This window comes from Narcine bancroftii, chromosome 13 (genome assembly GCF_036971445.1).
Source record: "Narcine bancroftii isolate sNarBan1 chromosome 13, sNarBan1.hap1, whole genome shotgun sequence".
In the NCBI taxonomy this organism is placed as follows: domain Eukaryota; kingdom Metazoa; phylum Chordata; class Chondrichthyes; order Torpediniformes; family Narcinidae; genus Narcine; species Narcine bancroftii.
This window is the reverse complement of record NC_091481.1, coordinates 68223102-68249193: the sequence shown is the minus strand read 5'-3', so window position 1 is coordinate 68249193 and position 26092 is coordinate 68223102. Positions and strand designations below refer to the sequence as shown.

The 26092-nt window shown below is 46.7% G+C and overlaps 1 protein-coding gene across 7 annotated transcripts in view; it reads right to left on the bottom strand.

Annotated features, from left to right (window-relative positions):
* Nucleotides 1-26092, bottom strand: part of fam234b (family with sequence similarity 234 member B) — a 51646-nt gene that overhangs the window by 24655 nt on the left and 899 nt on the right. For all 7 annotated transcript variants that reach the window (XR_011347837.1, XR_011347839.1, XR_011347838.1 and 4 more), the window contains exons 2-10: nucleotides 25615-26025; nucleotides 23270-23386; nucleotides 20922-21098; nucleotides 20175-20305; nucleotides 18951-19110; nucleotides 13061-13202; nucleotides 4552-4701; nucleotides 3443-3524; nucleotides 1622-1771 (exon numbers count right to left, since the gene is read on the bottom strand). Coding sequence is in view for 4 of the 7 variants with exons in the window: in XM_069907938.1 (XP_069764039.1) it covers nucleotides 1622-1771; nucleotides 3443-3524; nucleotides 4552-4701; nucleotides 13061-13202; nucleotides 18951-19110; nucleotides 20175-20305; nucleotides 20922-21098; nucleotides 23270-23386; nucleotides 25615-26025 (1520 nt within the window). In the remaining 3 variants the exon portion in view is untranslated. The remainder of the gene's footprint in view (nucleotides 1-1621; nucleotides 1772-3442; nucleotides 3525-4551; nucleotides 4702-13060; nucleotides 13203-18950; nucleotides 19111-20174; nucleotides 20306-20921; nucleotides 21099-23269; nucleotides 23387-25614; nucleotides 26026-26092) is intronic.

The window sequence follows — 26092 nt, the reverse complement described above, 5'->3', positions numbered from 1 at the left end:
CTGCCACTACGTGCCCTACCCAGTCTCTCTTTAATTTATGTTCCACTTCAGTTAGATGTGTTTCCTGCACAAATGCTATGTCTATTTTTTCTTTTTTCAAGAAATTTAATAGCCTCTTCCATTTAATTTGGTTATGTATTCCATTAATATCAACATGGCCATCTCATAACCTGTTTACACCTCATTTTCGCTTCCTCACCACCACCATCCCCCTTTTCCCCATTTTCATCTCTCAGTTTTCCCTTTTTAAACTCAATGTATGACAACACATTTAAAACATAAAATACTTCAACAACTCCCATATCCAATATTCCCTTAGCCCCAAATGTCTCCCCCCCTCTCTCTGAGTTGCCCCTTGTCCCTTGCCCCAGGCAACCACAACTCCCCTCTCCATTTGAATTGTGAACCCGCTCACAAGTGTCAAATCATTTCGCAGTGACGGTTATTCTCTCCCACCCAACTCCCCCCCAACTCCCCCAGACTTTTTTTTTTTACACATATAACACTCTTTTCTTCCCCCCCTTACTTCCTTTCTTCCCTCCTCTTTCCCTTCTTTAGTTCTTACTTATACATTATTTTTACATCTTTATATGTAGTTTGTCATCATTCTTCGTTCTTGTTACATCTCTTCATCTCTCCTTCTGTCCTGCAGGCGCTCTGCAAATTCTCGTGCTTTCTCCGGATCCGAGAATAGTCTGTTTGGCTGGTATTCCCCTACCGGCCACTACTCCATCACGTGACTCCCTTCATATACGTATCTTTTGAGTACAGTTTTTTTTGCACTACCAATCAATGGTAATTCTGCCATGGCTGCAGAAAAAAGAATCTCAGGGTTGTATGATGTCATAAATGTTCTCTGTTAATAAACTTGTGACTCCACTTTCAGGGAATTATGTGTCCATATTCCCAGATCCCTCTGTTCTACTGCACTTCTAAGTTGTCCTATCGTTTGCTGTGTATGTCCTACCTTGGTTTGTCCTTCCAAAATATAATACTTCACACTTATCTGCACTAAATTCCATCTGCCATTTTGCAGCCCACTTTTCCAGCTGCTCCAGATCCATCTGCGAGTCTTCCTCGCTGTCCTCTAATCTTTGTGTCATCTGCAAACTTGCTGATCCAATTTACCACAGTACCATCCACATCATTGATAAAGATGACAAACAACAATGGTCCCAGCACAGATCTTTGAAGCACACCACGAGTCACAGGCCTCCAGTCAGAGAAGCAATCATCCATCACTCTCTAGATTCTCCCACAAAGCCAATGTTGAAGCCAGGCAGAGCTCAGCTCCTCATTTCGGAATCTCAGCAAATAAATTACAGTGGAGTGTTTCAGAGGCCTGAACTAACAATCCTGGGATTTGAGTTCACCTTAGCAAACACCAGAATTTACTTTTAATTAATTACCTGGAATTTAGTTATGATCATCACAAGACCATCAGATTGTTGTAAAGTCTCTGCTGGTTCACTAATGGCCTACAGGGGAGGAGGAAATCCTTACCCCCCTGCAGGTAATAAACAGCTCCAGGCCCACCAATATGATCGGCTCTTAACAATCCCGAAATGGGCTTGGATCCCAAAAGGCAACTGACTGACGGAATCTCTCACATTGCACTCACCGAGAGTTTGGTTCCACATTCTCCAGCCCAGAACAGAAATGCTGACCTCCCGTCAGCCAGCGCTATCGAGGCTGCCTGCAGGCCCTGTCTCCGACATCCCAGCTCCGCTTGCCACAGCTCCTTGCCCGAGCTCCCATCGATAACTAAGCTCTATTAGAAATAAACATTTTCAGATAAAGACTCTCAGACCAGCAAAAGGTTCAATCACAGGCATTGAATCAGAGATCACTGGCTACAGGATGACTACAGATCTGAGAGTGTTTTTTTTGGATCACACTTCTAGAGGAGGCAGTGCAATCAGATACCATCATCGTGTTTAAGAGACACTTAAATACAAAGGATAAGGTCTTAATGCAGGCAAATAGGATTCATACAAGTCCTGCTTCTGTACAACTCTCTGACCTAAACAAGTTGTCTTCGTAAACTTTCATGCCCATTCACACACTGACTATTCATGGAGTTTCACACAGATGGAAGATGAATTTCAATTTTTAAATGTAGACTACAGACCAGTCAGTAACAGACTCTTTTGGCCTACAAGCCCATGCCGCCCAATTACACCCATACAATTTGAAGGTTGGGAGGGAACCCACGCAGACACGGGGAGACCATACAGACAGTGACAGATTCAAACCCTGGTCCCAGGTGCTGTAACAGTGTTGCCCCATTAATCATGCTGGCTGTGCGGCCCATGGCTAATCTTTGACCTCATTGGCCCTTTCCTTCGCTCACACAATATCTCTTGGTATCCGAAAATCTATTCATCTCAGAGTTTTGCTGATCTTTATAGTTTTTCTCATCACTGCCCTTAATGAGTGTGAACCCTGGACCTCGGCATCCCAAGCAGGGGAACATTCCCCTGCATCTACCCATCAAGCTTTAAGAATTTGCATGAGAAACATCTTTCTAGATAACGCAGAGAAGGTGGTGAGAGGTGTGTTATCTGTTCTGGTTCACCACACATTGCTGGGGACTGCACCAGGTGTGGTTAGAAGATCGTGGACTGAGTGAAAGGAGTCCGCAATCTGGCCAAACCCAGTTTCCTGGCAGAAGGTACCATCGTTCAGTGTTGTTGAGACGCACACCCCGAGTCCGAACGTTGAGAGTGGCTCACACTCACCAGAGGTATAACCGTGTGCAGTGATATCGTGTGTGAGAGGACACTGTGATTGCACAATAAAAGTCAGATTGCTCGAAGCATGTCCACAGTATTGACAGTAAATATTTATGGCAACAGCATATGTTTTTTCCTGAGAATATCTAATTTTGTTTAAAAGACTTTGGTTTAGTTATTTTAGGATGTTATAACCGCATTTCTCTACCGTTAGATTTGTACCTCGTCAATACTGCAGTCTTTCTAACAGGAGGAGGTCACTGCACAACTCTGAGCAGCACTGCTGTGGGGCACTGGACTGAGTGGTGTCTCAGCAGGAATGATGGACGGCTCTCTCCTGGATCTGAAGCCACCTCTAGAACAGCCAGAACTGCAACACAAGTGAATCCACTGGAATTCTGCAAGCAGAACATCCCAGTGGAATGGCACTACTCGACGATGTGGCCAAACCACGGGAGCCAAGGGTGGCCTGGTCTATCATAGGCCTCAGAGAGGATGGGAGTGCTGGAGAGACCGGAGAGGGTTGGCCAGAGTGCCCCATCAACGAGCGGAGACCAGGCCCATTCACCCCCTCTGCCCAGTGTACCCTCACCTCTTCAATCCTTGGCCTCCCTTCCCATTTCCCCCCCACCCCCACCCCGGAATGGCCTGAGGTTTCAGGACACAGACATAAAAGAAAGTCAAACAGAACACATAGCAGCTCAAACCTTTCTTGTGCTGTTCTCACTGGTGACCTGGATCAGGAAATCTGGGACTCTGTCCTCGTTGAAGAACCCAGCCACAGGAGCGCTGGAAAGAAAGTGGATGTGAATGGGGAGATCCGACCCAGGCACAGGTGAATATCAAATAAACAAGGTGCTGGAGGAACTCAGCATCCCTGGAAGAAAAAGACTGGTCAACATTTCATGGAGGAATCTCTCACCTTTTATCTCTCACAGATGCTCCATGATGTCAAATTCCTCCAGCAGATTGTTTTTGGCTCCAGTATCTCTAGTCTCCTTGTGTCACAGAAGTGCCAGAAATTATTTCCACTGATCATCTTACCCTTGCCGTTCAATGACACAAGTCATTGACTAACTCCTGCATTCCCTCCCACTCACATGAGGGGACACACACGGACATGAACATGCAAAAACACACAAACGCACATGCACAGGGACACGCACATCAACAAACACACACACAGTCATCAATACTAAAATCCTGAAGGACACCATTGGCCCCAAACACAGATGGACCCTCCAAACTAACAAGGTGATGACAGGGAGCCTTCAGAGACTGTGAGTGGAGGTTGGAAGCAAGGGAAGCCAGCAATAGGGTGGTGGATATATGAAGGGTATTGAGGGAAAGGGTGTGAGATGATGCTTTTGGGATGCAGGGTGGGTGGAAAACAATGAACAATCTGGGTGAAGAGGATTAACAGGAATAATATGGGGAATGAGGGAGTGGGTCATTCGGCAGAAACACCGGGGGTGATGGTGGGTGGGAGAAATAACATAACTGCAAATGGGAGAGAAGGTGGGTAAGTGAGTGGTGGGGAGGGGCTGGTCACAGAATTGATTTGGAAGTGGAAGCATAGCAAAGGGTGCGTGTGTGTGTTTGATGATGTGCGTGTCCCTGTGCACGTGCGTTTGTGTGTTTTTGCACGTTCACGTCCGTGTGTGTCCCCTCGTGTGAGTGGGAGGGAATGCAGGAGTTAGTCAGATGGCATGGGGGGGGGAACAGGGGGTTGATAAGGACTGCAGACGTGAGGGTATGAGAAGTGGACATGGGGCCCGGACTCCACGCATTGACAGCATTGTGGCTCATTCCTTACCTCTCAATGCTGCCTCCATCCACCTGCCAAGCTTGCTGAAGATCCTTCCCCCTCAGAAGCTGCAGCCTTTTCCTTGTGGTGATCAGCAGGTCGCTGATGTTCCCTCCAGGCCCAGTTAACGTCTGCAGGTCACGCACACTACCATCACCACTGGGAGGACACAATGGCATCACCTCGTAAACATCCTGCAGAATCTACGCATCCTCCTCCCAACACATACTGGGTACAAATCATTACACATGCATGCACACTTAATCAACACAGTAACAGGCTCTTCAGGCCCAAGAACCCATGCTGCCCAATTAACCTGCAACCACAGTACATTTTGAAGGGAGGGAGGAAACCAGAGCCCCTGGGGAAAACACACGCAGACATGGGGAGACACGTACAAACTCCTCACAGACAGCGCTGGATTCCAACCCAGGTCACTAGCGCTCTGTTACAGCGTGGAGCTACCTGTTATGTTCACCGTATTGGCCCCGAGCTGGATTACATATATTCTTATCCCACATTCCACACTATGGCTCTCTCCTGGCCATAGTTGACAGGGGTCTCAAGCAAGTCCATTCCACCTCACACCTGCTCCTACTCAGAGCAAGGACGGAATTTCCCTAGCCTTGCTACTTATCTGCCTCCACATTCAGCAGATATCCCTTCACACCTGGCATGGACCAACAAAGCATCACCACCTTCTCTTTGTTGCTTCCTTTGTCTGCATCGTTGAGTCTCTTTTGATCTGTGCCTTTACCGGCACTCTCTTTGTTCCTTCTCTCTCTCTCTCTCTCTCCCTCACAGTTCTGTGTTGAAAGGCCACTGACCTTAAATGTTTGCGCTGCCTCTGCCCCCACAGATACAACCTAATGTGCTGAGCATTTGGAGCGGTGGAGGATGAAGGGAGACCTGACGAGAGGCATTGATCATGTGGATGGCCAGGGGCTTTTTCCTGGGGCCGAAATGGCTGACACAAAGGGACAGAGGATAAAGGTGCTTGGGGGATGTAAGAGGAAAGATCTTCCCACAGAGCGTGGTGGATGCATGGAATGTGCTGCAGGCAATGGTGGTGGAGAAAGGTACAATGGGATCTTTTGAGACAATTAGATAGGTACATGGATCTGAGTAAAATGGATATGCAGTAGGGAAATTCTAGGCAGTTATTAGATTAATAGGCCAGCACAATACTGTGGGTCAAAGGGCCTGAACTGTGCTGTAGATTTCTGTTTTATGTTCATTTGCAGATTTTCAGTGCCTGTAGTTTTTTTGTAAACTCTTCTTTACCCCGCACCGCACCATCTGCAACAGGAGTCAGAGAGAATAAACCTCCCTCTAAATTGACTGTGGAGGGAGCAGAAATTTGCCTGGCTCTAAGGGAATCAGAGGTACGAGATCAGGCTTGGGATCAGTGTCCCTTGTACGGGTGGAGAGAGGGCAGATTGGGTACTGGTAAACACAGCTTCATTTCCAGCTTTACAGATTAATTAAACACCTTTTTTCTTTTGGTAAACAGTACAGGTACTCTCCGACTTACGGCCATAATTGGGACTGAAGGATCGGCCACATCTCGAAATTGGAATTTTGCCTGCACGCTTGGAGTACCCAAATCTTAAATCAAACTTTATAATCAAATCTTTTTATCATTGTAGACTTGACAAATAACTTAAAGCTTCTTGAATTTGTCAATCAACCTCGGTCAAGCTTTCTACGTTCTAGCCCATGCTTACCTTATTAAGTCGGCGTCCCAGGATCTGTAGGCTTGGCACGGCCATCTTGATTTCTGTGTGCATGTGTGAGTCTTCAGTTGGCACATGACCACAGAAATCAAGATGGCTGTACACAGCCTACAGATCCCGGGACACCGACTAACAAGGTAAGTACATACAATTTGGCTCTGACATGCCCTGTATCCTTGTTATAGTTTGTCAAATACAACATGATCCATGTAAATTTTAATTTTTTTCTTTATATTTTTTAAACAAATTTTTTGGTCATATGTGCGGATGGACCGAAGTCGCATAGGCCATAAGTTGGGGAGTACCTGTACTAAATCCTTTGAGGAGCTCTGAACTTACTATGAAGAGACCAGCAGTGGGCACTGTTGTCCTGGCCTCCAGCTCACTGACCGCACTCTCTCCAGCTCATGTCACCTGATGGGGAGCATTTCTAAAAGCACACAGCAATCCTGGAGGAACTCAGTCTGTCCCGCAGTGTCCACGTGAGGCAGAGATACCGTAAATGCCGGCATCTAAGATGAGAAGCAATTTAAAAATGTCGCCCCAAGACCTGGGGGCCGTCTTATACACCAAATATAAAATCCGAACCTTGACAGCAAAGTCCCATCGCTCCCCCACAGGATCCACCCACCCAGTCCAACAGCCATTTGCTCTGTACTGTACAGGCTTTGTTAATAAAATTTCAATCTTTATTCGGTAATTTATTTTTAAAATATTGTGACAGGATCACTCCACTGGTCAGTGGTAAGTGTTAGACTTGAGGGTAGTCTTATACAGTGAGTAGACCTCAAAATCTACATTGTAAATGGAAATTCTGGACTGCATTTTGCTTATAACTTGAAGGGTTCCATCTCGAAACGTTGGTAATATATCTTTACCTCCATCAGTCACCGCATGACCGGCTGAGTTCCTCCAGCATTGTTGGTGTGAGCTTTTATGACAATCACAGCGTCTGCAGACTTGTGTTTCACACTTCAGGGAGCATTTATGGACTATTTCATTGCCAGGCAAAATGTAACTCACATTCAACCCTTTGGAGGGTTGCCTGAGCACTGGGTCCTGCCAGAGGATCAGTGAAGATATCCAAGTTTCATCACACAATGAGAATATGGAGATTTGCAGATCTCCATATCTGGTCTGAGTGGATCAGCCACTGCAAATTAACCCAGGAATTAGGTAGTGAACCCCAGGCTTCGGTAGGGTTCAACCACATTAACCCCAAGTTTGAGTGAATTACCCTGGGAATCACAAGGACAAACCAGAAGGCTGAGAACAGGGTTAATGTTGGATACTTTACAGTGTGGAGGAATAGGGGGAGCTTGGGGTCCAAATCCATAAATCCCTCAAGGTCGCCGTGCAGGTTGATAGGATAGTTAAGACCTATGGGATGCTGGACCATTAATAGAGGGATTGAGTCCAAGGATCGAGAGGTCATGTTGCAACTCTAGAAATCTCTGGAGAGATCACTTTGTATTGAGTATTGTGTTCAGTTCAGGGGACCGAGGCCCCCCACCTCCCCCGACCACGGGGAACTGGGACACCCCAATCCCAGGGTTGAGGACAATGGCAGCTGTGCTGAATTGCAGTGTGGATTCCCATTCCTTCCTGCGCTCAGCACACTGACCCTGCAGTCAGACAGTGCATGCGGCGCAACCTGCCAGGCTGATAACCTTTGCCTACCCAGTGCTAGATTGCTAGATGATTGACTTAGAAACGGTCACTGTTTCATCATATTCTTCCTCTCCCCCCCCCACCTAATCCCCATCCCGATTGAGCTACAGGCACTCCCCCACGTAATCCCCATCCCGATTGAGCTACAGGCAGTGGACTATGAAAGAGGTGGTGTGTGCTGCAGTGAGCTGTGATAGGCTGAGCCCTCCGGTCAAGCTGCAGTCACAGGAGCTGCCAGCTGCACTGTCACTCACACGTCTGCATTACATCGTTTCACTGACAGCCAGCACTTCGGAAAATTAGTTGCTCATGTCCTTGCTTCTATTTTTGTTCCTCGCTCTCTTCTTCTTTCACCGACCCTATTGTTCAGATGAACAACCAGACCCAAGAGAGTCCGTTTAAAAATTTTAAATTTAGACATTCAGCATGGTAACAGGCCCCTTCGGCCCACGAGCCCATGCCGCCCAATGACACCCAAACCACCTCTCCGGTACATTTTGAAAGGTGGGAGGAAACCGGAGCACACTCCTTACGGACAGCACGGGATTCGAATCTGGGTAGCTGGTGTTGTAACAGCGTCGCATTAACTTCCCACCCACACCTGGATGGATAGAGATCATTCCTGCTGGAGCTGAGGTGAAAAATTGGGGGGACAGTGGTGAAACCTGAATCCAAGCAATCAAACAGGGAGTTTAGAAGAAGCGTCTTTGCCTGAACACAGAGGAAAATATGAAACACGAGTTCACGGGGTGGATACAGTGGAGCGTGCAAATTCGGATGGGGCCCAGCGATCCTGCTCTGCATCTTGATCAAGGCCCCATTTTTGCCTTTACCCCTTTTACCTTGATCTTTCATAGCATAAGTACTCCAGCTAATGGCTTCTTGAATAGATTAAACGATTTGTCCCAATTGTGTGTTTACGGTTCACGTTGACAAAGAAAGATACAGGAGCATCAAAATCTGGACTTCGTCTGCCGCAATAGCGTGGATCTTCCCGTGGTCACCCATTTGAATTCCCCATCCCCATCCCATTCCCCTGCTGAAGTTCCTGCCCATGGTCTCATGCACTGCCAGACTGAGACCACCCGCTAAATGGAAGAGCAATACCTCATCTTCCGTCTGGAAGACCTCTGACTTTCATTAAACTCTCCCCCCCAACCTTAATTTCTCCCCCCCCCACCTTAATTTCTTCCCCCACCTCTATCTCTCTCTCTCCCTTTTGCCTGTCTCCTTTTACAGAGACAAGATCAACTCTCCCTTTTCTTATTGAATTAACACCTTTTGTTGGTCTGGAGTCCTCCCCCAGTTTATTCTGAGATTTCCTATTTTTTGATTATTCCTTGAAGAGGGATTCAGGCCCATAACGTCAGCAATTTATCTCCTGTGGGTGCTGCGAGACCAGCTGAGTTCCTCCAGCATTTCTGTGTGTTTTTACTTTTATCAAAACCAGGACTGTCCAGCTGGGAAACAGCTTCCAGAATGGCCACTGGCTGTGTCCTATAATTGAGTAAATCATTCCCAAAATATATATATATTTATTTTAAATTTTATCTTTATAAGTATATATGTGCTGTGCATTGTGTGTCTGTCTGTGTGCACAGCTTTGCCGGGTTGTACATGTAGTCAGATGACAATAAACAAAGTCCATCAGCCCCCCACAGACCCAAACCCCAGCGGACAGCCTGAGCCAGCCTCGTCTGTGGTTGATCCATTCCTCTTGGGAGTCACAGCCACTGAGCCAGAGGGCACCTTGTCAGGACTTAGTGTGAGGAATGAAGAAAGGAGAGCAGGTCCAAGAGTGCAAGGCCAGTGTGGACACAGAGCGCAGAGATGACAACAGAGTACAAGAGCGCTCTGATGTTGATGGGGAGGTATATAACCTCCCACCGTCTGTACACACTAAATTGCAGAGAGCCCTGCAATTAGTACACCTGAGAGAACAGAGGCTGCATGCAGACAACAATCTACAGAGTGAAACACAGAAGTCTGCAGACATTGCGAATGTAGTAAAAACCCAACAAAATGGTGGAGGAACTCAGCCGGTCTTTTCAGTGACCATGGGATACAAAGATATATGGCTGATATTTCAGGCCTATAAATACCAGATCATAGGACAGGAGAGTCTCACAGGTTGCATCTGTCAGATAGAAGAGTCAATACAGGGAGGGTTTCACAATTAACACCCAAGACCACAGGTCCATGGTCTATAGAACAGAGCAGTTAACACACATTCCCTGAAAAAAAAAAAGGTTGTAAGGTCATGATCGTTTGGTCACCTTCCCAGCTGCCAAGGTCATCCTTTAGATCACGTTTTTCCACTGATAGCTCATTACACTCACCTGGAAGATGTGCCAAGGCAGCTCTCTGAATACGTGACTGGCTGCAGACACAGGTCACCTTCCTGCTATTTTGAGATGAAGTATAGTGAGCTAATTTTGGCATTATTCTCACTACGTGACTTAGTGCAGCCTCCTGGAAAGGGGACAACATCACATGCAAACTCACAAAGGCCAGTATTAACATGACCTTGTCCAACCTACACAAAAAAAATAAGCTATCCATTCAATAAAAACCATTGTTCTTGAACTGTTGGATTCCAAAACTATTCCCCCAGGAAAGAGATCATATCTGAGCAGTTCTCAGGTGTATAGAAACATTTCCCTGCTCTATTTCAGAGAACAGAGAAGTTCTCCCTATTGTACTGGTTTATACAAGTCCTCAGAAACACCCCATATTACAGGTTAGAAGAAATTGGATATGGGGGGGAAGGGTTGGTATGGGAGGAGCGGGGTAATGTGTTTCTATATACCAAGTATTTTTCATGGACTATATGTATTATTTGTTTTCTGATAATATGCATCATGGTTTAATATTTTAAATAAAATTACAGACCCTACATTTACGCCACTGATCACAAGATATCTGGGCATTGGCACACTGCTATTCTTTTATTTTAAAAAAAATCGTAAACAGAGCAGTAACAGGCCCTTTCAGCCCATGAGCCCATGCCACCCAAAAACACCCAATTAACCTACAGCCCCCCCCCCCGGTACGTTTTGAAGGATAGGAATAAACTGGAACACCCGGAGGAAACCCATGCAGACACGGGGAGAACCTTTCACAGGCAGCCCCGGTCACTGGCGCTGTAACAGCGTTGTGTTAACCGTGCTCTTAGCCTGCTGTTCGACTGAAGTTAGAGCACAAATATCTGCACTCTACCCCCCAAGCTCCTCCTTGTTCAATTCAGAGGTCTACTTGTGAAAGTTGCTGTAGAAAAGCAAAGTTACACCACTCTGTTGAAAGGGTACAATCTGTTCCATTACCAAATTGCAGTCGAGTAAGTGAGGCAGTAACAGATGCAAGGTGTGACCTAAAGCAAAAGAGTGGGCCACATTCCTGGGCAGCAAGCAAGGCCTCAGTATCTCACCATGATTCAAATAAGGATGATGGTCAATTACCACCCATTCACACCAATACCTTTCTTTGTTTCTCTCCATATTCTCAGCAACTTCCTCCAATTCTGTGGCAATTTGAGTCTGCATCGTGCAGCAGGGTAAACGGAAGAAGAGTGAGGCAATGTCCTTTGGTAACTGGCTTGACTGGTCACAGTCAGAACTGACGACCTGAAGGTCCTGGGAATCTGGTTTGGAGGGGCTGAGGTGTGCACTAAGACTTGGTCGGAGCAGTTCGCTAAGGTCCACCACAAATTGGGGCTGTGGGCTCAGCGCTCCCGCTTGATAACAAGGAAGAACTTGGTCATCAGGTGTGAGGTGTTCTCGGTGCTGCTGTACATGGTGCAGGTGTCATCCATCCCCCTCACCTGCGCCCTGGAAGTTACCAGATCAAGGTTCTGATTCATATGGGGCTCCAAAATGGAGAGGGTGAGAAGGAGCTGCATGCACAAGTCACCAGAAAATGGGAACAAGGGTATATCCAATGTGGCACTCATCCTGATGACCACCTTTGTGTGTGGCTGCATCAAGCTGTGAGTGGAACCAAGGTACGAGGGAGGGCACTACGTGCTGAGGTTCTACCTGTTCCAAGTGTTGCAAAGGATAGGCCTGGCCCTGGTACCACACAATCCCCCACTAGCTGGACAGTGCCACACCACCTATCCTTTGTGGAAAATTTTTTCCAGACCAAAAAGCTTCGACCACAAGGCCATCCTGCAGAGACTGAAAGACAAGGACTCAATGGACATGGTGGGGTGCAACAGACTATCCAGATCATCTGGTGGAACGCCGCTAAGAACGTGCAGAGTGGGATGCAGGGGTCCTTGATGCGGTTCATCCCCAGCGACAGCATGACATAGGACTCTCTGATCTACATCCAGAACTGCTGCAAGACCATTAACTCAGTGAAAGATGGGCTTTGGTCTGCCTGAAACCTGTTAGTCTTTCAGCACACAGATATGTCGATAAGGGAGTGCTGCCAACTGAAACATTCCAGGCTGCAGAACAACGTGCTGAGGCACGGACTGAGGCTTGGTGCAGCTGTGGGGAAGGAGCACAGTCCAGGATAATTTCGCTACCAGTACCGGACATTGAATGCTGGGATTGGTGGGGGAAGCCCCTCAAACAATAAACGGTTGAATAACCCTGAGGAGTGGTGGGGGGGGGTGGGGGTAGGGGGCAAAGAGGCAATGGTGCTATAAAGATTAATGCTATAATAACAAAATGTACAAATTAAAATGTGAAATGACCTTGCACTGAATATGTATTTTATTGCGCATAAAGTTTATTTTGAAATTTTAAAAATTCTATCCTTCACCTACACCTAGACCCAATTGAGAGCAGCCAATTAACTCTACTGACCCACAGGTCTTTGGGATATGTGAGGAAACTCACGTTCATGGGGGAACGTGCAAACTCTGCACAAAATGGAGCTGAGGTTGAACCTGAAATCAGTGGAGCTATAAAGGCAGCAGCTCTATCTGCTGTGTCACTGGCAGCTCAGTGACCGCCATTAAACAACCCGGTGTAGGACTGGGTGCAATGGAACAACCTCTCTCCAGCCTAGCACATCCAAGGGCAATAGAGGTACCAGTGGGCTGCACACAACTGCACTAAAACCCACCCCCACCTCCTTCCAATCCACCTGCCTATAGTCACCTGTACAGCTGCAGCACTCCAGGCAGGTCTCCTTCTCGCTTCCATTTCAAGATGGGGTCTTCTGTCTGCAGAGATGGAGGCAAGCTGCTCTTGGCATTCGCTAGCTTGTAAATGTCTTTCACAGACACGGCTCGGATGTTCCCTTTCAAACAAAGGCACGGTTAGTGAGAGGAGGAGGATCGTTTCATTACAGAAACAGCAGGTCCTTCTCTTGGACCCTAACAGCAGTTTTTGTGCTACTGTGTTTTTTTCCCCTACCATTCAAGCTGCAGTTTACTGATTAGCGTCATTTCCAGGGCTGTCTGGAAATGTCATGAACTAGACCAGAATTTTAAAGCAGCAGACAAATTGAATGTAAGCATTTGCTGTGGGAATTGAGATTTGTTTCTGATTAATTTGTGGCTGATCTGCTCAGGATTTACAAAATGCCCCACTACATAACTGAGCAAGTCCTCATTTGCTTTCTTTATCACCAACCCTCCACTTCTTCGATGATCTCCTCTCCCTCCTGATGTTTTAACGATGCTGTGGCCTTCACGTGGTAAAATGTCAGAGTGCTCCACAGGAACATTATCAAAACAAACGACATCAAGGCAGAAAAGGGGCTTGTGGCCAAACAGATTGTCAGCTTAAAAAAAAACGATGCTACCGGAGTGGCAGCAGCGCTGCGCTGGTGTGGACCTTGGGAGAGCAGGGAGTGGAGACGCAGTGCTTCTCTGCAGGGTCCGACCACAAGTGTCCGAAAGCCAACTGCTCTGTACAGGCTTTAAACAGCCTGTTAAAGAAGCTGAGTGTTTTTAATTAAAATCCTGCAACCACAGGGTCTGTGCCCAAGATGGCAGTACCTGTGCTGGCGGCGGGCTTGAGGGGTTGCAGAGTGGGGGAAAGCAGTGGACTGGTACAGGGCACCAGGCACAGGGAAAACATACCCCACTGAGGGGAAGCATAGATGAACCTACAGGACGGTGACTGGACCAACGGACCATCAAGGAGCTCAGTGGCTGAGGGATCCATACAGGCTGCTGGAGGCTAGCTCATGGGAACCAGGTATCGGAACTAGAATTTGAGAGGGTGCCTTGGGCACTGAAGGCTTCCTCATCGTAAAAGAGGTTTGGATTTGGAGCTCGGGTTACCAAAGGGGGGAACAGGGGTCTGTGCAGTTGCAGAGCCTGCAGGAGGAGCAGTGGATGCAAATCCACAGACATTCCATGACACTGAAGGGATTCTCCTTTGCTTCTTTTCCTCTTACTGGGCACTGGGCAACACCGACTCTTTGTCTGCCTTACAGCAGGCAAAAGCAAATCTCGTAACATTACAGTTGCTGTGTTACTACATGACAATGAAGGAATCTTAAACTAAGGCAGGTGAAAGAGTAGAGGATTAAGGAGTAAAGTCCAGAGGCCAGCACCATGACTACAGAAGGTAGTGCGGATTTAGTGGAGCTATTAAGTTATTTGGTGATAGCGCAGGAAAACTCTATCTAGTTAAACACTATTGCCCAAAAAAGAGCAGTGGCTGGTGAATCTCCAAGGGGGAGTGGGACTGATACAAACTGTCCTCTAGCCTTTCTCTTATACCGCACTATAGTGGCCAGGTGGACGGGTGAAGGGAGGGGGCAGTACAATGCAGTCATTGGGGGTACACAGAATAATAACAGTCCAGGATGCAGGATGGTTGGGGGGGGGGGGGGGGAGGGTGGGGGGAGGATAATCTATCCAAAAATGGTGTTTGGAATGAGCAATCCAGTTCAGTTATATTTCCGGGCCTTTATCCCTAGTCCTGCGATGTTTCCATAGTTTAATTTCTGTGTGAAGACCACAAACAACTCTGCTTCTGCCGATATACCAATCAACATCGTCCAGGAATGCAGGGACCTGTGGTGTGAAGAAGGATCACCCTGTTTCCTTCAGTCACCTTACACTTCTGTTCTCAATCCCTCCTCCAACAGCAGCAGTTCCCTTTTATTTATTCTCTCAAGAACAGTTGTGTTTCTGAATGACTCTTTCAACTTTCTTTGTTCCAAGGACAACATCTTTTCTGACCTATTCCTGAAACAGAGGGTACACATTCCTGGAGTGGTACGGAAATCACTCCTGGGAGTTTGGATGAGCCATTTGTAGATCAGAATTAGGGAAGTGGTCAAGGATGGAGTCACTTCCCACTGCTCTGCAATTTTTCAAGTATTCATTGCACCACTTTCTGCTATCCAAGAGGTGGTGCCACAGTCTCCCTTTTACCCCAAGGGAGACTTGCTCTGTGTGCTCTTCATTAACTGCTTTTAATTCATAAACAGTGAGGACCTATTGCAGTTAGCAATGAGTGGAAGGAACTCAACAGGTCAAGGGGAATCGGTGGAGGCAAACAGATGGGCCATGGGTTGAGTCTCCAACCTATTGCAGTTGTTGGATAGTCACATTATAGGTGCTGTCTGAATGCAAATCTCTACAGTTCTCGCATATAGGCAAAAGAAACAGGCTGCATACCTGCGCCAGCATTCAATATCACAACTGATCTGTGTCCTCAACACCTGCCCCCCCCACTCCTGCTCACTACATGCCTGAACCACCTGAGGTGCAAAAATCTATCATATATTCTCCACTGACAACGCTAATGGGTGGAGAATTGCAAATATTCTTCAACTTTTTAACCTGAAGAACTTTCTCTTAATTTTAGCCCTAATTTTCCAGATCTTTATTCAAAGATGCAGACGACAAAAAGGGGCTGGGACGTCAAAATAGGTGGCACTTGTTACCAGACATTCGGCCTCTTGTGGCAACAATGTTTTAGTGGCTGGTCTGGCCGAGTTTCTGGACACTGCTAACACCCCAGGTGCTGATGGTGGGGAACTCGGTGAGGAGGGCCAGGGATGCCTGTGGGATCAAAGAATAGAAAAGTGATGTTCTGTAGCCAAACATCACTGTGAAACAAGGACGGGTATGATGGCAAGTTAGGGAGGAAACTGGAAGTCTTTACAGAGGATCATTAAAACAGCCAAGGGGATCACTGGAGTCTCTCTTTCCTCTATGGAGATTTACTTGGAGCATTGTCCAAATAAGGCTCAAGAAATTCTAGAAGATCCTTTCCATCCAGTGCACATCTTCAACCCACTACCATCAAGGTGGTGGTACAGGAGCATCAAAATCAGTACTGGTAGGCTGGGGAATAGCTTCTTCCCTCAGAAGGTGAGACTGATAAACAGCAACCTGCAACTGTGGAAATCACTCCAAATATTTATTTTGATTATTTATGTGACCGTTATGTACTGTGCATTGCGTGTTTTTATGTGCGCATCGTGGTGTAGAGAGATGCTGTTTCGTCGGGTTGTATATGTACTAACTATCAAATTATAATAAACTTGAACCCGACACGAAGAAGTTGGTGAAACACAATAAGGCTGCAGAGGCTGTGATTGTTGTAAAAACACTGAAATGCTGGAGGAACTCAGCTAGTCTATTCAATATCCATAGGAGACAAAGGTATATCGCTGACGTTTCAAGCCCGACCCCTTCTTTTTTTTTAAAATTTTTTATTTTTCACACCATAAATCACATTAGCCATGATATACACTTTTTCTTTTTCACACCCCTTCTTGAAGGAAAAAAAATCAGTCGAGGCAAAAGAAGGATATATCAGAAACTCTCAGGATTCAAACAATGGAGAAGGAATCCAGACCCACAACAGGTGTTAATTGGATGTTTTCAGAGACTAGGTAGAATTTAGAATTTATCATGTCAGTGTGAAAGGAGATAAGGAATGGAGAGACAACAGGGATGAAGGGGATGGGGGGGGATTTTAACATAAGCCAGATAGGTCGATATTACTGCCATCCGGTTGGAGGGAGCCCGGACGGAATGAAATGTTCCTCCTCCAATTACAGGTGGTCTCAGTCTGTCAGTGCATAAGACCATGGACAGACATGTTGGCAGGGGAATGAGATGGGGAGTTGAAATGGGTGGCCACTGGGAGATCCACGCTATTACAGCGGACACATTCGAGGTGCTCAACAAAGCGATCTCCCAGTCTGTGTCCAGCCTCTGATGTAGGAGAACATAGCACCGGATGCAGTAGATGATCCTTGCAGATTCACAAGTGAAACGTTGCTTCACTTGGAAGGACTATTGGAGCACCGAATGGTGCTGAGGGAGGAGGTGTGGGCGGAAGTGGAGCATCTCCTGCAGTCACAGGGGTAGGTCCTAAGGGGATGAATGGTGGGGAGGGAGGAGTGAACAAGGGAGTCACGGAGGAAGTGGTCCCTGCGGAAGACAGAGAGGGGAGGAGAGGGGAATATGTGTCTTGTGGTGGGATCATGTAGTAGATGGTGGAAGTGGTGGAGTAGGATAGTGGGGTGGTGGGTGAGGACAAGGGGAGTTCTATCCTTGTTGAGCATGGGGGCAGAGGGGGCCAGGGCAAAAGTGAGGGTAAGTGAGGATATGCGGATGAGGGCTGAGTTGAGGTAGAGGGCAAGCCACATTGTTTGAAGGAGGAGGACATTTCTGATGATCTGGCATGGAAGTCCTCATCCTGGGTGCAGGTGTGAAGGAGACGGAGGATGTGAGAGAATAGAATCCTTACAGGACACAGGGTGGGAAGAGGGGTAGTTGAGGTAGCTTTGTGAGTTGGTGGGTTTGTAGAAGATGTCCATCACAGAGATCGAGGAAAGGGAGAGTGTTGCTAGAGATGGATCAAGTGAATTTGAGGTCGGGGTGGAAGTTGGCAGCCAAGTGGATGAAGTCAATGAGCTCATCATGGGTACATGAGGTAGCACCAAAGAAGTCGATGATGCAGAAAAGGAAGAGCTGTTTTATCACATCCACCTTTTGTGGGTCTGGATTCCTCCCCCATTGTTTGAATTCTGCAACTTTCTGATATATCCTGCTTCTGATTTTTCCTCGAAGAAGGGCTCAAGCCCGAAATATCAGCAATATATCTTTGTCTCCTATAGATACGGAAAGACCGGCTGAGTTCTCCAGGATTCCAGTGTTTTTATTACAAAGAAGTTAGTAGACAAGAGTATTATGTGGGAAAATGTGAGGTTATCCACTTAGGAAGGAAAAATGAAAAAGGAAAGTATTATTTAAATTAAGTGTGAGTAAAATTGCCAATGTACACAGGAATAGGGGGCAGGGGGTGTTGTGTTGGTCCATGATACACAAAGGGCTGGTATGCATGTACAATACCTTAGATACTCATGTAATAGTTGATCCCATGAAAAAGTTGGCTCTCTTCTTTTTTTGGCCTAAAAATTGCATATTTTCTTAATGACCCATGTAAAAGACAGGAATCTCCCCCCACCCTTTATTTTTGGCCCCGACCACCCGTTTATTCGAGTTCCAGACGGTGAACTCTCGGCTCAGCCACCCGCCCATCCTATCTCCCGACACCGCCACTGTGGATCCTTGCCTCAGCTATCTGCCCACTATCAGAGTTCCAGATGCCCCGAATGATGCAGGTACTTAGTCAAATTTGACTCAAAAAAATTGGTTCCCAAAACTCGACTATTACACAAGTATATATGGTAAGGCTCGTGGATCAATGGCCTTAGTTGCAAGCAGTATGGAATATAAAAGCAAGGGGAGCTTCGATCCCTTTACAGGGCACTGATGAGACCACACCTGGAGAACTGCACACAATTTTGGCCCCTAGGTTTAAGAAATGATGCTCTGTACTGGAAACAATGCAGAGAAAGCTCACTGGCTTCATTCTGGGAATGAAAGGGTTGGTATGTAAACAGATGTTGAGCAGATTGGGTCGATACACAATAAAGCACAGAAATATAAGCACTGGTCTCATTGAAACATAATATTCTGAAGGCATTAACAGGGTGGTTTGTTTTTATTCATACAAGGGATATGGGCACGTGCGGATGACAAATTTTGTACCTTTTGCTTACCATAACCGAAGAGAACGTAGAGTACTCCTTCACCTAACATATAGGCTTTTGGACCAATCAACTTGCCTTCACCTGTGACATTATATTTTACTGGCTGACCAATCAGGGCCCCAGTTGCTCCTGACACAAACACAAAGGAGACATCACGAATCCGATTGGTCTAGGATAGAAATAATCAATTAAGAGGAATATTCACTTTTGTCCTGCTTTCCTCTCCAACCAGTGTGAACACACTTCATCACCAAGACTCACTGATCTCCCACACAAAGATACATGGCTGCCCTCCTCTCAGTGGCCATTAGAAGCTGATTGCTGGGGCCACGGGGCTGGTACTTATTTGGACTAGGTTAACCCTGTTAACCTTTCATAATATATACTCTGTACTGGGTCCATGGGTAAACGAATATCAGTACGAACCAGCTGGAGGTTGGGTAGAAAACAAGTCCCGGAAAATGGGGACACGGAGGATATGCGCTTGTTGGTAGTCCCTGAAAACTGGGATATGAAGTCCAAAGGGTTTAATAAATGCAGAGGATGTGACTTCAAACCTTAATCTGCGGAGTGAATTTAATTTCCTTCTCTGATCTAACCCCAGTTTCGCAAGAACCCCCACGTCACAGAAACTGACTCAGTCCATGGCCCTTCTGCTAAGTCTCGTCTCCACCTTCTCCATGATGTTGACATCCTGATGACGACGTGGTCCCTACAGATGATCATAAAGCTCTGGTCCAGATCTCACTGCTGACCTTTAAACATTTGGCACAACATCTTTGTAATAGCAACTTACACTTCAATTAAGGTAGAGCTAAATAAATCTTAGGATTCCAGATGCTTTTTTTAAAAAAAAGTTTTATAATTTTTTTTTCAGGAAACACCAAGAATCTGTAAAAGTAGCCACTGTTCATTACAATCAGACTCATTAATATGTCCAATGGAACTGTCAGAGAGCAGATAAGTGACTCCAACCCAACAGAGTTGTTCCCCTGAACCGCACATTTTAGCAAGTTCCAGTCTCTCTGCAGCTTGATGAATGGAGTTCTACGGTTAAATTTTTAAATTATAAATTTAATTTTTTTTGTGAAATTTAAATTTAAAATTTGACATATAGCATGTTAAGATGCCCTTCCAACCCACGAGCCTTGCCACCAAAATACCCCAATTAATCTACAACCCCCAGATGTTTGAACCCTTTACATTCGTGGTTAAAGGTGAGAGATTCCTTACCAGTGTGGCCGGTTTGCTCCCGATCAGTACGTCTGTAAATCCATCGCCATCGAGGTCCGTGAGCTGCACAGGTGGAGCATTGGGAGTCCGACGGGATGGGTATATATTCTTCACTTCCCAGAAACTACTTCCTGTAACACAATCAGAATTAAGTGGTTATTTTTTTGAAGAAAGTGGAACAAAAGAGGGGCCCTTAAAAAAGGTGTCACTGTAACATTATGGGGCCCAGTTAAGGCAGGGGTGCTCCATAAAACCACAGGGCCCATTTACGATAGGGACTCTCTGTGACTGTGGGGCCCAGTTACAGTGAGGGTGCTCCACAATACCTTGGGGCCTGGTTACGGTGAAGTGCTCCATGACCTCAGGGCCTGGTTACAGTGAGGGTGATCTGTAAAATCGCGGGGCCCAGTTACAGTGAAGTGCTCCATGACCTCAGGGCCTGGTTACAGTGAGGGTGATCTGTAAAATCATGGGGCCCAGTTAAGGTGAAGTACTCTGTGACTGTGGGGCCTGGTTATACCAAGGGAGTTCCGTTAAACCACGGGGCCTGGTTATAGTGAGGATGCTCTGTAAAAACCACAGGGACCAGTTACGGTGAGGGGGGCTCCCCATTTCTTGGCTTAATTACAGCGGCATTGTTCAGTACAAACACATTTAAGAGACTGAGGCACTGTACTTTTCGAGAGCACAGCTCCAGGCTTTACTGGACAAGGATAAGGGGAATACGAGGTTGTGGAACTTGCATACCTGAGCTGCTGTTAATGGCTTGCAGCACATGATTGACTCCAACCAGTAGACAGACAGTGCCCTCTCCTCCTGCAGTGTGGCCGATGCCGCAGTGGATGAACTTCAGGCGTTCAGGGGCTTGGGCCATCCAGAAAAAACTGCCATCTGCCCCTGACAGTGCAACCACCGACTCGCTGGCTGAGGAAAGAAAGAGAAGTCACCAGCCCCACTTCTTGACAACCATCAGCTCCCCAGTGTATTGGTCTACCATTCTGTGGCCTTCTGCTTTGGCTGGGAACTGACAATCCCTCTCCAGCTCTAGCTATTCACCTGGTATCAAGCTGTGCTATTGTGAGCACACTGTTTCACCCCAGGAGCAGAGGTAGGTCCTGCTCGTGCACTCCTCCCGGCCAGTGGTCTGCCGCTTGTTGGATAGATGCAGCCTCTGGGAGAAGGCAGCAACCTGGATGATTGACTATCCTCTCCATGCCCTTCTGATGGCACAACACATTCTCCACCTTCCTGATCAGTTGTTAGGCCTCCACTACAGCTTCCATTGGAGATGGATTCAATTTGGTTGCAATGAGATTCAAGATTCCTTTTTCTTGTCACGTAATAATATAAACAAATGTAACATACAATGATACACTTCAACTTTAGTCTGCCGCAAGACAAAGAGTCACTATAGCATCGCTCCTAACAATAAGAGAGTGGCCCATCAGAGACATTGAGTGTCCAGCCTCCAGCACTCCCACATATCGATTGGCAACCCTGGCTCCAGATCCAAACCTCCAATACAAACTAGAGACTCTTCAGGAGCCCTTCTTGTCCCCAGTCTCCCTTCAACTGCAAGTCGCCAGCAGTCCGTTCAGCTGCTGAGTTTCTCGCTGGTCCGCTGCTGCGATAGGGTCACGGAGAGACATCACCTGGGCTTCCCCTTCTCAATGGAGGTGTTCTCTCCATTTCTGGTGCCTGCCTGCTGCTTCCCCCACCCCCCCACCCCCAAAAGAGTCTGCAACCACTTATGATACTCTGCCTAGCACAGGCACAGTAGTCTTGGGCACACACTACTGTGCTTGCAGGATTTAAATTAAAAACACAGTCAGTTCCTTTAATATGCCATTTAAAGCCTGAACAGTGCCGTCACCATCAAAACCGGGCAGTAGTTCCCTGAGGAGCAGGGATGTCTCTATGCCCCTCTCTCCTGGGTCTGCACCAATGGCAGCACTGCCGCTGCAGTAGTTCCAGCAGCGCTGCTATTTGTTTTCTATCCAATGTTCAGCATGGCAGTTAAAGATTTCGCTAATGTCAGGCAGGAGTTGCGTTCTGTCAGTGGTGAGCGTCACATAGAATGCAGTGTGGAGCAGCCTGCACGTCCACTCCAGCAGGGCAGTGTGAGGATGGGGCTCCCCGAATTCAGCTGAACATTCCGATTTCCTGCACCTCTTCCCACATGGAGGTTAGTCCGTCAGTCACCAACTCCCAGAAGTGTCCCCAAACTAGTCACTTTCACCCAGCTCTGTGTCCCTTTTCCCTCTGTCTTTTTTCACAGAGCCAGAATCAATGATCATATTCAATTAATATCTTTTGTTGGTCTGGAGTCCTCCCCCGGCCAGTCATCCAGCTCTTTATCCTTACACCTTCCTGTTCTTTGGTTACAACTTGAGGAAAGGCTCATGCCCAAAATGTCAGTACTATATCTTTATCTTCTATGGATGCTGCAAGACCGCTTTTCCATGTGTTTTTACTACAATAACAGCATCTGCAAACTTTTGTGTTTCACTCCACTTTCACATCTTGCTCAGACACCTGGTGGGTCACATCCCTGCATTCGGCTCACCGGATGGAATTCTTCTGGTAATCACAGCCAACATTCATCCCACGTCGGAGTGACGTCGGCTCAGTGATGAATGTGTACTGACGGACTCGGCCTCGTTGGTGAACTTGGCCTGGATGAGATGGTGATGCAACAAAGGTGGAAATAGGAAAACCTTTCCAACTGCCTTGCCCATGCTGCCTGAGGGCACAGGTTCATTGGGACCGCTAGAGGGTGTTCCCATCTCCTGAGCAGCTGGTCTACTCAGTTTGGATACAAGTAGCAGACATGAGTCATGCAAAGCCTGACTGCCTCCACTACACACTGCCTGGTCAATTAACATTTACATTTTCCCTGTTTCCTTACAATATAGGTGGCCATTTGGCCCATTGACTCAGTCAGCTTTCAGAGAAATTCAAGCCACCCTGTTCCCTGCATTATTTTGGAACATCTGAATAGAAACGAGAAATGTGTTTTGTATGGACCATATTACAAAGCCTATTATTAGAATGAGACACTGACTTAGAATAACCCTAATCCTGCTTTGTATTACCTTGTGGGCTGAAGGCTCCTCTTTGGTCTCGAACCTTCCCAGCAGAGCTGAATGAAATGATCACATCAGAAACTTGGTCACCATTGACGTCCCAAAGAGTGATCACTGGAGGGAAACCTGTGGAATGGAAAGAGAAGCCCTGGATGAACAGAATCATAAACTTCTGGTGAGATACAAACAAGAGCCTTGAGCAATCAGAGAGCGAGAACAAGATGATTTAAAAATGGCAGGCTTGCTTATCTATCCATCCTTCAATAGATATTGAAGAATCAAAGACTGAGAGGGGAATCTTATAGAAATGTATAAAATTATGAAAGGCAGAGATAAGATTGAGGAGGCAAAGTTGATTCCATTGATGGGAGAAACTAGAACTAGAGGACATAGCCTCAAGATCCAGGGTAGTAGATTTAGGACAGAGATGAGGAGGAACTGACTTTCCCAGAGGGGAGTGAATCTGTGGAATTCACTGCCCATTGAAGCACTAGAGGCGACCTCAGTAAATATATTTAAGACATGGTTGGATAATTTTTAGATAGTTGGGGAATTAAGGGATATGGGGTAAAGGGAGGTTGGTGGAGATGAGCCCATCATCAGCTCAGCCATGATCTCATTGAATGGTGGAGCAGACTCGACAGGCCAGATGGCCAACTCCGGCCCCCATTTCTTATGCTCTTCAGCTACTTCATTCTTACAGAATGGTGACTTCCATTGGGTCATCCATTGCTGAAACCTCCCCTTCCTCAAATCTCTGAGGTTGGTTTGTTCAATCTTGTATCAAAAAAAAGGCATTTTAGGGTTAACTTTTGTGAAGTGTTAGAGAAGGGATCGTTCCCACTTCCTCAGTGACTGCTCACTCCTCAGACCTGTGAACCTCTACTTTCTCCAGTCTAGATCAGCCATTCTCAATCTTTTTTCGGCTATGGACCACTCCCTCCCCCACTAGGACTCTGCTCAAAATTTACGGGCCCCGTTTCCTGTGAAGGAGTCAAATTTTGGTTTCTTCCGTACTTCTAAAAAAAATCATAGAGCATTACAACACAGTGCAGGCCCTTCGGCAATTTACAGTGGCAATTAACCGATAAAATTACATGGGAGGAACCCACACGGTGACAGAGAACATATAAACGCCACACACAAAGTACCAGAGGTTAGGATTGAACCTGGGTTTTTTTTGGGGGGGGTGGGGGGTGGGGGTGTTGGGCGGCAGCAGCTCTACGAGCTATTTATCTGGAGAGGAATAGTATTGCTCTTGATCAAATAATCTGATATATTGAAGGGAGGGGAAGCAAGAGAAACCAGAGGCTCCCAGTGAATGTGTGGAGTTTGATGTGTGGTGTTGGGGGTGGGACAGAATGTAGATTGGGAAAGGAAAGGGGCTGAAGATAAGTAAGTGGGAGTGGGGGCGGGGAACTGAAGCCGCAGTAATGAGACGCGAGCAGGAAAAGAAGCTGCTCTCTTTGGCCAGCGGGACGTTCGGCGGGCGGGGCTGTCACAGGGCAGCTGACGTTTCAAAAATAGTTCAGGATTTTGTTTGTTATATTAAAATAATCTGCTTATGATTACAAATAATCTAACCCACCCTGGCAAATATTTCTGAAATGTCGCAACACCGGAGATTGCCGGGCCAGCGCCAAACTGTGATGCCAAGACGTTCAAAAGACTACAAAATTATTTTTTTTATATAACCAAAACGTCCAGCTCCACAATGTGGGGCCAAAATGTCAGATTCTCAGATTTTATGTATGGGCCCTCTCCAACAGATGACATGAACATAGACTTCTCCGGTTTCTGCTAACCTAATCTCCATTCTCCCTCCCTTCCCCTTGTCTCTCTATTCCCAGATCCATTCCCCCCCCCCCACCCCCGTTTGTGGCTGTGCCCTCCATCCCTTAACCACCTATTGCCTCCTGCCTTTGGGACCGTGTTCCTCCCCCTACCCCCCACCATTTTGCTCCATGCCTGTCAACATTTTCCCAAACCTTGATGAAGGGCTGAAGCCTAAAGGTTGGTTCTGTATCTTTATCTTTGTTGCATTAAGGACACTGTTTGACCTGCTAAGTTTCTCCAGCGTTGTGCTTTTACTTGTGCTTGTTTTTTTTGACTCCAATGACTTTCCAGCCAGCCAAACAAAGCTATCACCAACATTATACCACAAGGTGCTATAGGGTGCCCCTCTGTGGGGCATATGGCCACCACCCAGCCTCCCCAACTTCACACATCACAGGTCAGCAGTCGCCCAGCTGGGATTACCAGCGCTTCATTCTCTAGACTGCAGCAGAATGTGCCGTAATCAGTATACAAATAGATCTGTTTTTTTTTACCCTGAGGATCTTAACATTGCTCACCAGCTGCTTGTCCGAGACTTCTGCTCCACGAGGTGTTCAGAGTGTGGTTTTCCGGACAGGGGATGAAGAAAGCACAGACTAAGACTAGCACCATGGTCAAGATGAGAGTGAGGAGGAAGGCAGCTGTCCGTAGACAAGGAAGAAACGAAGTTCTGTTTTTCAGTGTAAACTCATCGGACACCTCAGTTGCATGTACTTCCGCTGAGCTGGGTTGATCTGACCGGAATTGTTTTACCTTCAGTGCTTGCATCTCAACCACACTGCTTGAATCTCTGTGGAGCACAGCCTCAACAGTTGTTTCAGTTTGCAGACTGCCATTTTTCTGATAGTTGAGGTCACCGTCGTCCGCACTATCGTCACTATCAGCCTGTCGCAGGGGATCGTACTCGCCAAAATCATGAGTCTTCTTCCCTGAAAAGCGTTACATTGATGAATGTCAACTTTCTCCTCTCAACAAAACAATCACTTAACATTAACA